General features: G+C 57.3%; 3 protein-coding genes across 3 annotated transcripts; 2 read left to right on the forward strand and 1 right to left on the reverse strand.

The window, feature by feature from the left end:
- The first annotated feature begins 79 nt into the window (after nucleotides 1–79).
- Nucleotides 80–2,595, forward strand: CC84DRAFT_1254781 (uncharacterized protein). Its single transcript, XM_018184488.1, has 5 exons — nucleotides 80–630; nucleotides 681–1,571; nucleotides 1,622–1,731; nucleotides 1,802–2,063; nucleotides 2,152–2,595. The coding sequence occupies exons 1-5, from the start codon at nucleotides 454–456 to the stop codon at nucleotides 2,251–2,253; spliced, it is 1,542 nt and encodes a 513-aa protein (XP_018042909.1). The 5' UTR covers nucleotides 80–453; the 3' UTR covers nucleotides 2,254–2,595.
- A 427-nt stretch (nucleotides 2,596–3,022) lies between these two features.
- On the forward strand, nucleotides 3,023–3,480 carry CC84DRAFT_125246 (uncharacterized protein). Its single transcript, XM_018184358.1, has one exon. The coding sequence runs from the start codon at nucleotides 3,148–3,150 to the stop codon at nucleotides 3,400–3,402; it is 255 nt and encodes an 84-aa protein (XP_018042910.1). The 5' UTR covers nucleotides 3,023–3,147; the 3' UTR covers nucleotides 3,403–3,480.
- A 531-nt stretch (nucleotides 3,481–4,011) lies between these two features.
- On the reverse strand, nucleotides 4,012–11,627 carry CC84DRAFT_1212081 (uncharacterized protein; the record flags this gene model as incomplete). Its single annotated transcript, XM_018182418.1, has 4 exons — nucleotides 4,012–5,621; nucleotides 5,691–10,422; nucleotides 10,481–11,317; nucleotides 11,460–11,627. 4 exons carry the CDS (start codon nucleotides 11,625–11,627, stop codon nucleotides 4,012–4,014), a joined length of 7,347 nt encoding a protein of 2,448 aa, XP_018042911.1.
- Between the last annotated feature and the right edge of the window lie 280 nt (nucleotides 11,628–11,907).

Raw genomic sequence — 11,907 nt, forward strand, 5'->3', positions numbered from 1 at the left:
AGTTGGGCTTGCATCTTATAGAACGCCATGTATTCAATGCTTACATATGCCATTCAAAGGCGACTTTTGAGGATATGTCGGCGTAGACCGTATGTGACTTCATTGACCAAGCGTCCCACGTCGTTGACCTTCCTCTTTCCCTCCCAACCGCCTTAACCACCAAACTCTCCGCGCCGATCCGCTCTGCTCCACCAGACCCGATGTATACATGACGTGCTTCTGCAGGGTTACTCTCTGATGACAGAATGGGAAGGTACGCGCTGGAAGTGAACGCAACGCAGAAATATAGCCTCTCACTGATCCACCCTCTGTTTGCTCTCATTTCGGTGAGCGTCTCACCAGCAACAGGTTTTGTAGACATCTCGTTTGATCCGTCTCTCACCACCTGATCTGCAAAACACGTTCGCAAGCGCGCCGCCAACGGGGGGTGAGAGGGGCATATAAGCCGTCAAGATGTCGCCGTCAGTGAGGGTATATCAGCGCCAACGACCTCTTGATCAGGAATGCTTCAAATGCTTCGAGGTTACTTGTATAGCACTGCTGTGGTGCTTCCCCAACATCGTATCCGCTTCAGCCATGGATCAAAACATACCTTCACAGAAGGTGGCCTTCAACCTGCTCCCAATCGAGGTGCGTTCTCAACGGGCTGTTGCAACACCACCAGCACTGACCGCGCGCAGGTGAACAAAGAGATTGCTCACCACCTTGATGACCATAAGGACATTGCCACCTACAATGCGATCTGCAAGGCGACTTCCAGTGCCATCATCGGAGACAAATTGTCTTTCTGGCGGGCCAAGTTTTGCGAGGACTTTGCTAGACCGCCAGGCAAGACCAATGCGATGCTGCGCGCGATCTACATGGAGCGCTGGCGCTGGCTCAGGCGCTTCGTCAACATGAAAGCTTCGAAGACCTTCCAGTTCGTTCGTGGTCACTCGGTCAAAGAGAAAGCCGTCCTGAAGGTCTTGGTAGATCTGATCAACGAGTCGTTCGCGGGTGTCCAGCCTGGCGCCGTCGGATCCGATTGCCCGAATATGCTGCGTCTGAAGGATTTTGTCCTAAAGTCGAGGCTTCTATTGGGTGGCCGTCGCCCTCCGCCTCCAAAGTTCTATGAGAACGCCGCCGTCAGCGAGTCTCTTGTAGCTGTCCGTATCATAGCTACGCACTTCCTCTTTGGCGAGGCCATCCAACCAGGTGCCTGGTTCGCGATTGACGATGCGCAGCGAGCCGTCTATTCTTCTACAAATGACGCGCCGCTGTACCTCGGTCATCAGAAGCACGTCGTGAACCTGGACTGGGTCCTGCAATGCCTCAACTTCTTCAGGTACTACATGACCGTCCCGGAGGCATCAGATCTCCACGACGCTATGCATGAGCTGGATGATTCGCAGCGGCCGACAGCGTGGGATGGAGCGCTAAAGTCGGGCAGCTATGTGCTGGGAAACCACTGGAGGGGCACGTATGCCTACCTCGAGCACAAGGACCTCAAGCGCTTCCGGCAGATGATTCGCCAGGACAGGCACGGCGACCACATCCTGACTGACCTTAACATCGATGAGGGAAACATCCAGGTCAGTATATATGCATCACTGACATGGCTTTACCTGACATCCACATTTAGTCTCTCTACCTCGACTTCTCGGCGGATGTAAGCGCGCTCCCCTGGCCCGCCGTCTTCGAAGACCGCCTCCATTCGCTCCATCCGGGCGAGTTGCCACAGGCGCGTGCACAGTAAGTCGCTTGACGCTTTTTGTGGCATGCATCGTGCTGCAACACTTTCGACTAACAGCCCACCCCACAGACACAGCAAGAAATCTGCCTCCACCGCCCCCAACTCAATTCGCTTCGATGGTCATGGTGAAGACCTCGAGGACCTCTACTTCGCGTCCGGCTGGCTCAACGCGCTTCCACCGCAGGCAGGGATCCCGGGCTGGCAGCGCATCACTATGATGAAGCACTTCGAGGACGATATTGCAGCCGTTCAAGATGATAATCTCTGGGCATATGAAGGCGTCGTGCTGCCGGGTGGGAAGATCATCTTAGGGCGGTGGTGGTTTGCTTCGGTAAGTTACGCGCAGTGGCGGGAACATGGCGAGAAGGAGTTTGGCAGGGGGCATGATGATGTGGCATGGATGCTGACCATAGTAGCAGGACGAGCACATCAACTTTGACGATGAGTACGGCGGCCCGTTCATCTTTTGGGCTGTCGAGCCGGAGGAGGAGCTGGAGCATGAGGGGGCTGGAGACGAGTGAGCGAGGGAGGTGACATGGCTGTCGATAAGGACGTACCATGGACTCTTCCGCGCATCGGCATCGCGGCAGACATGTGTGACTTTGTATGAGATTTCATGGCCCGAACGGAAAGAAAATATGATTATGCGAGATATGCGATTTGCAGGCCGGTCTAAGCATGAAAGCGTGAATAGACCCAGCAGGGTGTACTTCAAAGTCTTGACAAAATGAATGGTTTCTTCTGCAGGATTCGAGATTTGCTGGTTGATGGTGTAGACGCTTGAGACCTCTAGCTATGCACCACACATGCACGCAGGGCCAGGTGACGAAGGTAGGCAGACATGAGTGATTCAGCGCGTGGATTTTAACGGCACTGCAGAGCGGTGGACATCGTCACGCGCCCTTGATTGTTTCAAGGCAGGAGCAGCACATGGAGTTTTGTTCCCTGGTTTTTGCGTCCCGGCCGCAGCCCATGACGTCTTCAACCCTGAAGTTTGAGTGCTGCAAAGCTCGAGTGCAGTATGGAGAGCAGGAGTGCGGAAGGGAAGGGTTTTTAACTCCAGGGCCGTGAGAGGAGCTGAGGATGGCGGTGGTGATAAGTGTCATCACTCTCACCTTCTTCATCGTGGCTGGATGTGCGGTGTATCCGCGGAGCGCAGCAGCCATGACGGTGCGGATAGGGGATTTAGAGCAGCCAGGTCGGATATTCTTCGATTAAAGCTTGGTTTTTTGGAGACGTCGAGATCGTACGCCAACCTGTTTGAAGTCGTTTTTGAGAGACGCAGAGGCCGCACATGTTAACGTGATTTTTCGTTCGAGCCACAGCAACCAACCACGTGAAGGTGTATGTGAAGTCCTTTTGGTTACCTTAAGGTCTTATATCCTCGCCCTCCCATACACCACTGTTCTGGTTTGATGATGCTCATAACCACCACCGCCGTTTTCCTTGCTACTCCATTTGCTTCGCCATCCAATAGCTGCGAGACGATACTTTTTCCGTCCTTCTGCCTGATGCAAGCGCACAGCGTAGCTGCTCATCCCATGTCCAATCCCTCTATAGCTTTTGAGTCCCTCCGTAGTGAAATATCTGGCAGTGTTTCGAACAACACTCGCGGAAGACGCAATGTTTTCACACTCTCGCTCTCCTTGGGCAACATCTCCATGGTTTGAGGATGGTGAGACTCATCACACTCTCCCTTCTCCGTGTCGTCCATGGGCCATGCCGTCCCCGATCTTATCGTTCTCACTCGCAGCAGTGAAATGCATGGCTTTCTTGCATGGCATGTTTGAAACCTCTCCTTCCCTGCGCAAGCCTAGAGCATAGCAGCAAAACCCATCAGCTCCAAGGCCTTCCTTTTATAGTCTACTCAAGTAAGCACACAGCACAGCCACAATCCCCATGACGGAGATGTAGACCAGTTTTTGGACAATTCTCAAAAGAAGACTTGCCGAAGACGCAGGTTTTATACCTGCCCATCGCCACAAAGCTCCACTTCCCAAAGCCTTCTCATATCACTTCACTCCGCAGCACTTTGAAGCATAACGTACAGCCACACATGTATTGGGTATCTACACTGCTACACATAGCTACACAAAGCTACACACCTAACACACAACGCACTCGCATACAAAGAGGGGGATATCAGCATTACTCAAAACAACGCAAAGCATCGCTGCGCTAACCAAAGCAGGGGGTATAACGCCGTCGCAATGCAGCATACCCAAAATCATCCCAGTCATATCCAAACCCACACATATTCCCAAGCCCCAATCAATGGTTTAGAAGATTTTCTTAAACCAACTCCCCCTCTTCCCCTGGCCCGCCGCCCCATCAGCCGCCGGTCTCCCATCCCACGTCCTCACAGGCACATCCGCGTAACCCGCCTCGCCATACGTCCTCCTTCTCTCCTCCCTCTTCGACCTCCTCTCGCGATCTACCTCCACCTCCCCTTCGTCCCTGGTACCCTCATAATGACTTCGCCGCCTATGTCCCTTATCCCTCACCCTCTCCCTCTCCCTCACTTCCCTCTCCTTCTCCTCCTTTTCCCTCCGACTCGAACGCTTCGGGTGCCGTATTCGCATCCTAATCTCCTCGTCTGCACTCGGACTCTCCTCGTCACCTAGCCCATCGACCGCCCGCGCGCCAGGCGGCGGATCGAACACGGTTTCGGCGAGGGGCGGGGGAAGTGGTGGCTCGTTGGACAGGCTGTCGACCCAGGAGGACGTCTTGTCGCCGCCTTTGGACGGCATGTAGGGCATGTTTTCGTGGTCCTCGCGGCGGGCGCTGCGGTGCCGACTCGAGGCGTGCTGGCTGGCATTGCGCGTGTCGAAGTAGTCTGTGATGGGTTCGCCATTGGGGGTGGCGGAAGGGTACTCCGAGTTGCGGCGCATGGCGCGACGCTCTTCGCGGCGGCGACGACGTTCTTCGGGATCCTCCCCGTCGACGTGCGTCTTGCGGCGCTCGTTGTCTGGGCGAGTAGAGCGCTCACGCTCCTTGTCCTTGCGGCGGGAGGAGCGGTGCTCGCGGTCTTCGGGGGCAGCCTTGCGGGACTCCCGGTCCCGACCGGCACGACGCGCCTCTTTCTCATTCATGCGGCGCAGCTGCTCCTCAGCTTCCTTGTTGCGGCGCTCCAGCTCGGCCATCTGGCGGGCCTTCTTCTCCGCGAAGACGGAGCGCTCGTTGTCGCGTTCGCGCTCGCGACGACGCTCCGCCTTGCCCTCGATCTCTTCGAGCTCCGCACGGCGCACTCCCTTCTCTGCTTCTCGCTTTGCCCGGCGCTCGGCGCGTCTGGCCTCGCGCTCAGGGTCGACGTCGGTGCTGCCGTTGGCGCCGTCACCAGGCTCGGCACCGCCTTCGACATCGCCGCCCGGCATGCGCGAAGAGCGACGGACGCTGCGGCGCTCGTGGCGCAGCCGTTTCGCTTCGTCGTCGTTGGGTGCATCGCGTGCAGAGGACCGCTTGCGCCGTCTCCGCTCGTCTTCTGTCTCGTAAGCAGCCCTGCGGCGCTCGCGCCGGTCGTCCTCGGGCGGCGCAGCCTTGTCTTTCTTCTTGCCCAGGCCAAACATGCTCATTAGTCCAGTCGCTGCGGCTGCACCGGCTGTCGCTGCTGCGATGGTATCGCGGGCGCTGGAGTTGCCACGCTCACGACGGTGTCGCTCGCGCCGGGTCGGTTCAGCTGGGGCTGGCTCGACATCCATCGGATCGATGTCGACCGGGTCCTCGGCGCTTGGCGGAGCCGTGTACAGCTCTTCCACGGGCGACGCCGAGTCGTGCTTGGATTTGCGGCGCGATTTGGATTTCTGCATTGGTGAGGGTGAAGGCGGGGCCTCATCGTCGAGCCCCATGTCGATATCTTGATCATCGTCCAAGGCATACGGGTCCGGGGGAGCTGCGCGCATGTGGTTAGCTCGATTTCTCCGCTTACGCACGTGGCACCGGTTGGGGGCGAGCTGCTTACCTCTAGACTTGCCCTTTTCCCTAGTGCTGGATCGCCTGCTGACCGACCCACGCATGCCCATTACCTTGGCCGCCTTCGAGGCAACTTTCGCGTCCGTGTCAGTCTGTGGAGGCGACATCATCGCGGCGTCCTGGTCGAACGAGGGCCGTCTGGACATTGTGCGGGGTGTGGCTGAACCGCGACGCTTGCTGCGACTTGATGGAGGAGGACCCACTCCAAACATCGAAGCAAGACCAGTGGGGGCGCGCGTGGATTTGGAGCGTGAAGGTGTCTTGCTCATCTTGTCTGAGCCCGATGATCGAGACAGCACATCCTTATCGCGCGAAGACGGAGCACGAGCGGATTTGGAGCGGGACACGCTGGGTCTTGAAGGCGCTGCGGCGCTGCTGCCATCGTCGGTAGATTGTCTCTTGGATGATTTGGCTTTCGAGGATGAAGCAACAGCGGCTCCAGCAGCAGTAGTCCAAAGGCCCCAAGAATTGGAGCCGCCCTTGCGAACCACCTTCGCGCGCTCCTTCTTCGCCGAGTCAGGCTTGACCTCAGGCTCAGGTGGTGGCGTGGGCGGAGCTGGCGGAGCTTCATCGGCCACTGGTGCAGGTTCATCGTATAGCATGTCGTCCACGAAGTCGTCAACCGGTGGGGGTGGTGGGGGTGCCTCGACGATGGGCTCAGGTTCAGGCTCAGGAACAATCGCCTTGCTTTTGCTACTCTTCTCCTTCTTTTTCTTGGACTTCTTCTCGATGACGACGGGCTCGGGTTCAGGCTCGGGCTCAGGTTCTGCGGGGGGTGGCGGCGCCATGCCCAGATCGATCAGATCCATCTCATCATCCATGGGAAAGCCCCCAGGTACGGGTGTAGTGATCTTAGGGGGTTCTTCGAAGGGCTCCGGATCGGGAATCTCCAAGGGAGGTGACTTATCCTTCTTTGACTTGGAAGATTTAGACGAGACCTTCTCCCCCTTCTTCAACTTGGAAGATTTTTTAGGCGTCGGCTCCTCGACCTCAACAACCGGCGGCTCAGGTGGAGGAGGTGCGATATCGTCTAGAGCGTCTTCAAACACTGGCTCGGGTTCGGGTTCGGGTTCAGGCTCTGGCGCGGCCTCAGGCTCCACAGCCTTCGACTTGCTCTTTGACGAACTCTTGAGCAGATCGCCCTTCTTAGATTTCTTGAGCTTGGATGACTTCTTCTCCGGTTCAGGTTCCGGAACAGGTTCGTCAGCAACTGGAGGTTCTGGCGGGTTTGGTTGTTCTTCGACAGGGGCGGGAGCTGACTCATCGACCATGAAATCGTCCCATGTGGGTTCAAGCTTCGGCTCGGGCTTCTTCGTCTTACGCAGAGAGATCCCCCACGCGCTACCCCAGCCTCCGCCTGACTCTTCTTTCTTGGGGTCTTCCTTTTCGAGTTCAGCCAGCAGATCTGCGGCAGGGACGTCTTTGACCAAATCGAGGAGGTCATCGTCGATTACGGGAGGAGCAGGAGGCGGCGGCGGGGCTTCTTCAACGACAGCACCCTTCTTCTTTTTCTTCTTGTCCTTCTTCGACGACGAAACCTCAAGAGCCGCTTTCTCCTCAGCCAACCGGGCAGCCTCAGCCTCCTCCGCTTCTCGCTGAGCCTGCTCGGCTGCCTCTTTCTCGGCGGCTTCAGCTGCTTTCGTCGCTTCCTCAGCCTCGCGATCCAGACGCTCTTGCTCTTCACGCTCCTTCTTTTCGCGAGCCTCTCGTTCCTTCTTCTGCTTTGATGTCTCCTTTTTCTTCGATGAACCCCAGATAGAAGCACCCCAACCAGAGCTTGCTTCGGCCTCCTTCTTAGCCTTTTCAGCCTCTTCAGCTTCGATCCGTGCTTTTTCTGCCTCTTCTGCTTCAATACGGAGTCGCTCTGCTTCTGCGGCTTCTTCGGCCTCCCGCTGGATACGCTCTTGCTCCTCTCTCTCAACGCGTTCCTTTTCCTCACGCTCAAGCCTCTCCTTCTCCTCGCGCTCTTTCTTTTCCTTCGCCTCGCGCTCCCTCTTCTGTTTGGAGGTCTCTTTCTTCTTTGAGGAGCCCCATATCGAAGCGCCCCAACCGGAAGACTCCTCCTTCTTAGCCTTTTCCGCCGCTTCGGCTTCGACTCGCGCTTTCTCCGCTGCTTCTTCAGCTTCTATTCGAGCTTTCTCAGCCTCCTCAGCTTCAATGCGTGCCTTCTCCGCTTCCTCAGCCTCCAGTCGCAGCTTCTCGGCTTCAGCTTCCGCAGCTTCGGCTTGTGCTTTCTCTGCGGCTTCCGCGGCCTCCCTTTCTTCGCGGTCGATGATTGCCTGCTGCTCGGCATCCCACTTCTCCTTGTCCTTCTTCTCCTTCGCCAAACGCTTCTTCTTTGCTGTGCCAGTCTCGATCTTCGGAGGCGGCGGAGGCACGTACTCGACCCAGACGTGTTTCTTCGGAGGCTCAGGAGCAGGCTGCTCTTCCTCTTTCGGCGGTTCGTCGAGGTTAATGAGGTCTTCAAATGTGTCCTTGGCAGATCTGGAGGCGGAGTCCTTGGTAGTCGTCTTGCTGAGCTTGCCGCCGTCTTCTTCGCCCTTCTTCTTTTTCTTCTTGGATGAAGAGGTCCCGAGGCCCCAGCCATCATCTTCAATCTTGTCTTCTGCTGGGGGCGCTTCGATCTCTTTCATTGGAGGCAGTTCAGGTTCACCGAGAAGATCGATCTCGCCAGGCGGTGTCGGCACGGAGGGAAACCCACCTATGATACCCTTCTTTCCCTTCTTAGTCTTTTTGCTGATGTTGAACTGAGCGCTGCCCCAGGGGTCATCTTCGTCCGGCTTCTGAATATGGCCAGAAGCGAATTCGTCGGTGACATCGAGAGGATCGTTCTTGTTCTTGTCCATCTTCTTGCCCCATGATGGAGTCCCCCATTCATCCTCTTCTGGTGCCTGAGGTTCTTCAATGGCATCCGCTTCTTGGATCTCAGCAGCCTCCACAACGATCGGCTCGGGCTCTGGCGGCGGAGGTTCAGGCTCTTTACTGCTCTTCTTCTTCGTCTTCTTACCACCACCCCATATCGAGCTAAAACCCCAATCACCTTCCTTCTCTTTGGACTTCTCCTTCTTTTCTTTCGCAGGTTCGGGTTCGTCCTTCTTGCCCTTCTTCTTCTTTGTCGCTGTAGTGCCAGCTGCGCCCCAGTCGTCATCACCCCAATCATCCTTTGTTTCCTCAGCGATAGGCTCAGGTTCGGGTTCAGGCTCGGGTTCGGGTTCGATCACAGGTTCAGATTCCGGAGGCGGTGGAGGCTCAACGACAGGCGGCGGATCAGGTACAACGGCGCCTTTCTTGCCCTTCTTCTTCTTGGTCGTCGCGACTCCAAACGATCCCCAGTCGTCGTCGGCAGGCGGTACTGGAGTGGGCTCTGGTGGAGGTGGCGGGGCCTCTTCGACCTTGGGCGGCTCAACAACCTCCTCAACGACACCCTTCTTCCCCTTCTTGCTCTTTTTCGTTGTTGTTGTTGTTGTTGTTGTTGTTGTCGTCGTCGCAGCCGCACCCCAGTCATCGCCCCAATCATCCTTCTTCTCCTCGACTGGTGTTGGTTCGGGCGCGGGCTCGGATTCGGGGGGTGGTGGTGGTGGCGGCGGCGGCGGCTCTTCGACTTTAGGCTCCTCCTTACCTTTCTTGCCCTTCTTTTTCTTCCCGGTCGTAGTCGTCGCAGTGCCCCAGTCACCCCACGAGTCCTGGCTCTTCACTGGCCCGACGGGGGCTGCCGTCGCTGCTTCGGCCTCGGCAGCTGCGGCAGCAGCAGCGGCTTCCTCCTCTTCCTTCTTCAAACGCTCAGCCTCCTCTTCTTCCTCTTTCTTCTTGCGCTCGGCTTCTTCCGCTTCCTTCGCCGCTGCCTCGTCTTTTAGCTTCTTTTCCAGCTTCTTGCGCTGACCCTTGCTAAGTCCAGCGAAAGGATCGACTGCAGGCACCTCAGGCTCAGGAGGAGGCGGAGGTGCCTCGACGACTGGTTCTGGTTCAGGCTCTGGGACAGGTTCAGGCTCAGGGGGTGGTGGTGGAGGCTCTTCGACTGCGCCCTTCTTTCCCTTCTTTTTCTTGGTCACAGTAGTAGTAGCTCCGCCCCATCCACCCCAATCGTCGTCCTGTTTTGGCGGTTCTGGCGCAGGCTCGGGCTCCGGAACAGGTTCGGGCGCGGGAGGAGTCTCTTCGATAGGAGCGCCTTTCTTCCCCTTTTTCTTCTTGTCCTTCGCACCGCCGAACGAGAACGAACCCCACTCATCGTCGGCTGGCGGAGGTGCTGCGGGTTTGGGTGGCTCTGGCGTTGATTCCTCGACTAAAGCAGAAATACCGCCCTTTTTCTTCTTATCCTTCGCCTTGTTTCCAAAGCTGAAGCCCCATCCGTCCTCTTCTGGTGGCTTCTCTTCCAAGGGTGGTGGTGCAGGAGGGGCTGCACCCCCTGGTTTGAACGCATCGAAGTTGAAGTCGAATCCGTCACCACCCTTGGGTTTCTCTTCAGCAGAACCCCAAGGATTGTCACCCTTGCCCTCTTCTTTCTTGTCATCGAAGCCCCACGATGCTGAGTTTTTAGCACCCCAGCCGCCGCCGCTGGCGCCGCCGGAGCCCCAACTGCCCAGACTGCCTAGACCACCAAAAGACGACTTGGAGCCTATGTCACCAAAACTCATGTCAATCTTAGGTGCACCAGAATCATCTCCAAGATCAATGCTGTCAAATGTGGTATTTGGATCTGCTACGGGTGGAGCGGTTTCAGCCGCCTGCAGTGACGTTAGTGGATTGAAACATGATGTTAAAGCCACCGAAATTATCACGTACCTTGCCCTTTTTGCCCTTCTTCTTCTTCGCCACAGGTGCAAGTGAGCCCCAGCCATCATCTTCGGCAGCGGCAGTTCCGTTACCGTCTGCCCAGCTAAGGTCAGCGCCGGGACTTGTGGCCGCGGTCGCCGCGGCGGCCGCTGCCGCCTCCGCAGCAGCAGCCTCCTCTTCCTCTTTCTTCTTGCGCTCTGCCTCTTCTTCCTCTTCCTTCTTCTTGCGCTCTTCTTCCTCCTGCTTTTTAGTCTTCTTCTTCCCCTTCTTGCCAACTGCGGCGCCCCATCCGTCGTCAACATCGTCGTCTTTTTTCTCGTCCCCACCACCGCCACCACCACCACCGTCCCCTCCACCGCCTGCTCCACCATCCGCCGGCGGATCACTGCCGCCATTGTCACCAGGCGGAGGATCTGCGGGCGGATCTGGCTGCTTCTCCGGTTCTTCAAAGGGGTTCTTAGAGGGCGCAGCAGTCTTCTTGTTATTCTTCTTCTTTGCATGCGATCTGACTCCCTCATCACTGAAACCAAAATCGATGTCTGCGTAGAGCGATTTCTCCTCTAAGAAGAGGGAAGAACAAGGCGACGTATTACAACTTATACGCAAGCAGTTCGGAACGTCAGAACAAAAAGAAGCATTCAGAGACGAAAACGGCGTGTACTCTGGTGTCTGCGCTGTGGCGAGCGCATCGGTGCAGGTGTAGTCGGGCGGGACATCTGCGATGGTGTCGTCGTAGGACGGGGGCGGCGACCCCTCATGGCTCTGAGGCGTTTCCAGCCAAAGATGGCGCGAGGGTGTGGACGGCGGCGGTAGCAGCGCCGTCAGCTGTGTCGAAAGGTCATGTATCTGCGGGGATTAGCACAGATCCATGATGCGCGGTGTCTCAATGCAAGGTGCAAGCTGGGCGTTCGCAGTGTGCTTCACGGCACAAACAAGGTAATGCGGGGACCAAAAGAAGCGGGGGTTCGACCAAATGAAGCTGCCATACCGAGATTCCGTGATTACTCTTGCGGTTGTCCTGGTCGCTGCGGTGTTCCAGCCGGTCCAGCGCCTGGAATATGTCCCCTAGCAGCCCCGCAAACGGCGCGCGCTCTTCTGGTTCCCAACCAAATGTACTCCCGGCGCAGCTGCGTGCTTCCCACTCGATCCCAGACATGCTTCCCTTCCCACTAGCTCTTGAAATGCGGCTCCTCATGCTATCATCCGATCCAGTCGTCGATGACAGCCGGGTCCTTGGTCTCGCATATGGAGCGGCGACGGCGGCGCGGCGTGAGCTGGCGGGAGGAGACATGCTGCGAGGAAGCCGGGTATCTGGAGGCGCGCAAACAGGAAGAGGGCGGTGGAGGAGGCGGGCACATTAGCGGAGTCGAGGAACCGCGATTGCGCGGGGAAGGGGCGAGGTGAGGGAAGGTGCAAGCTGGGCGGGCGCGGAAGGT

Source organism: Paraphaeosphaeria sporulosa (genome assembly GCF_001642045.1).
Source record: "Paraphaeosphaeria sporulosa strain AP3s5-JAC2a unplaced genomic scaffold CC84scaffold_1, whole genome shotgun sequence".
Taxonomy (NCBI): Eukaryota; Fungi; Ascomycota; class Dothideomycetes; order Pleosporales; family Didymosphaeriaceae; genus Paraphaeosphaeria; species Paraphaeosphaeria sporulosa.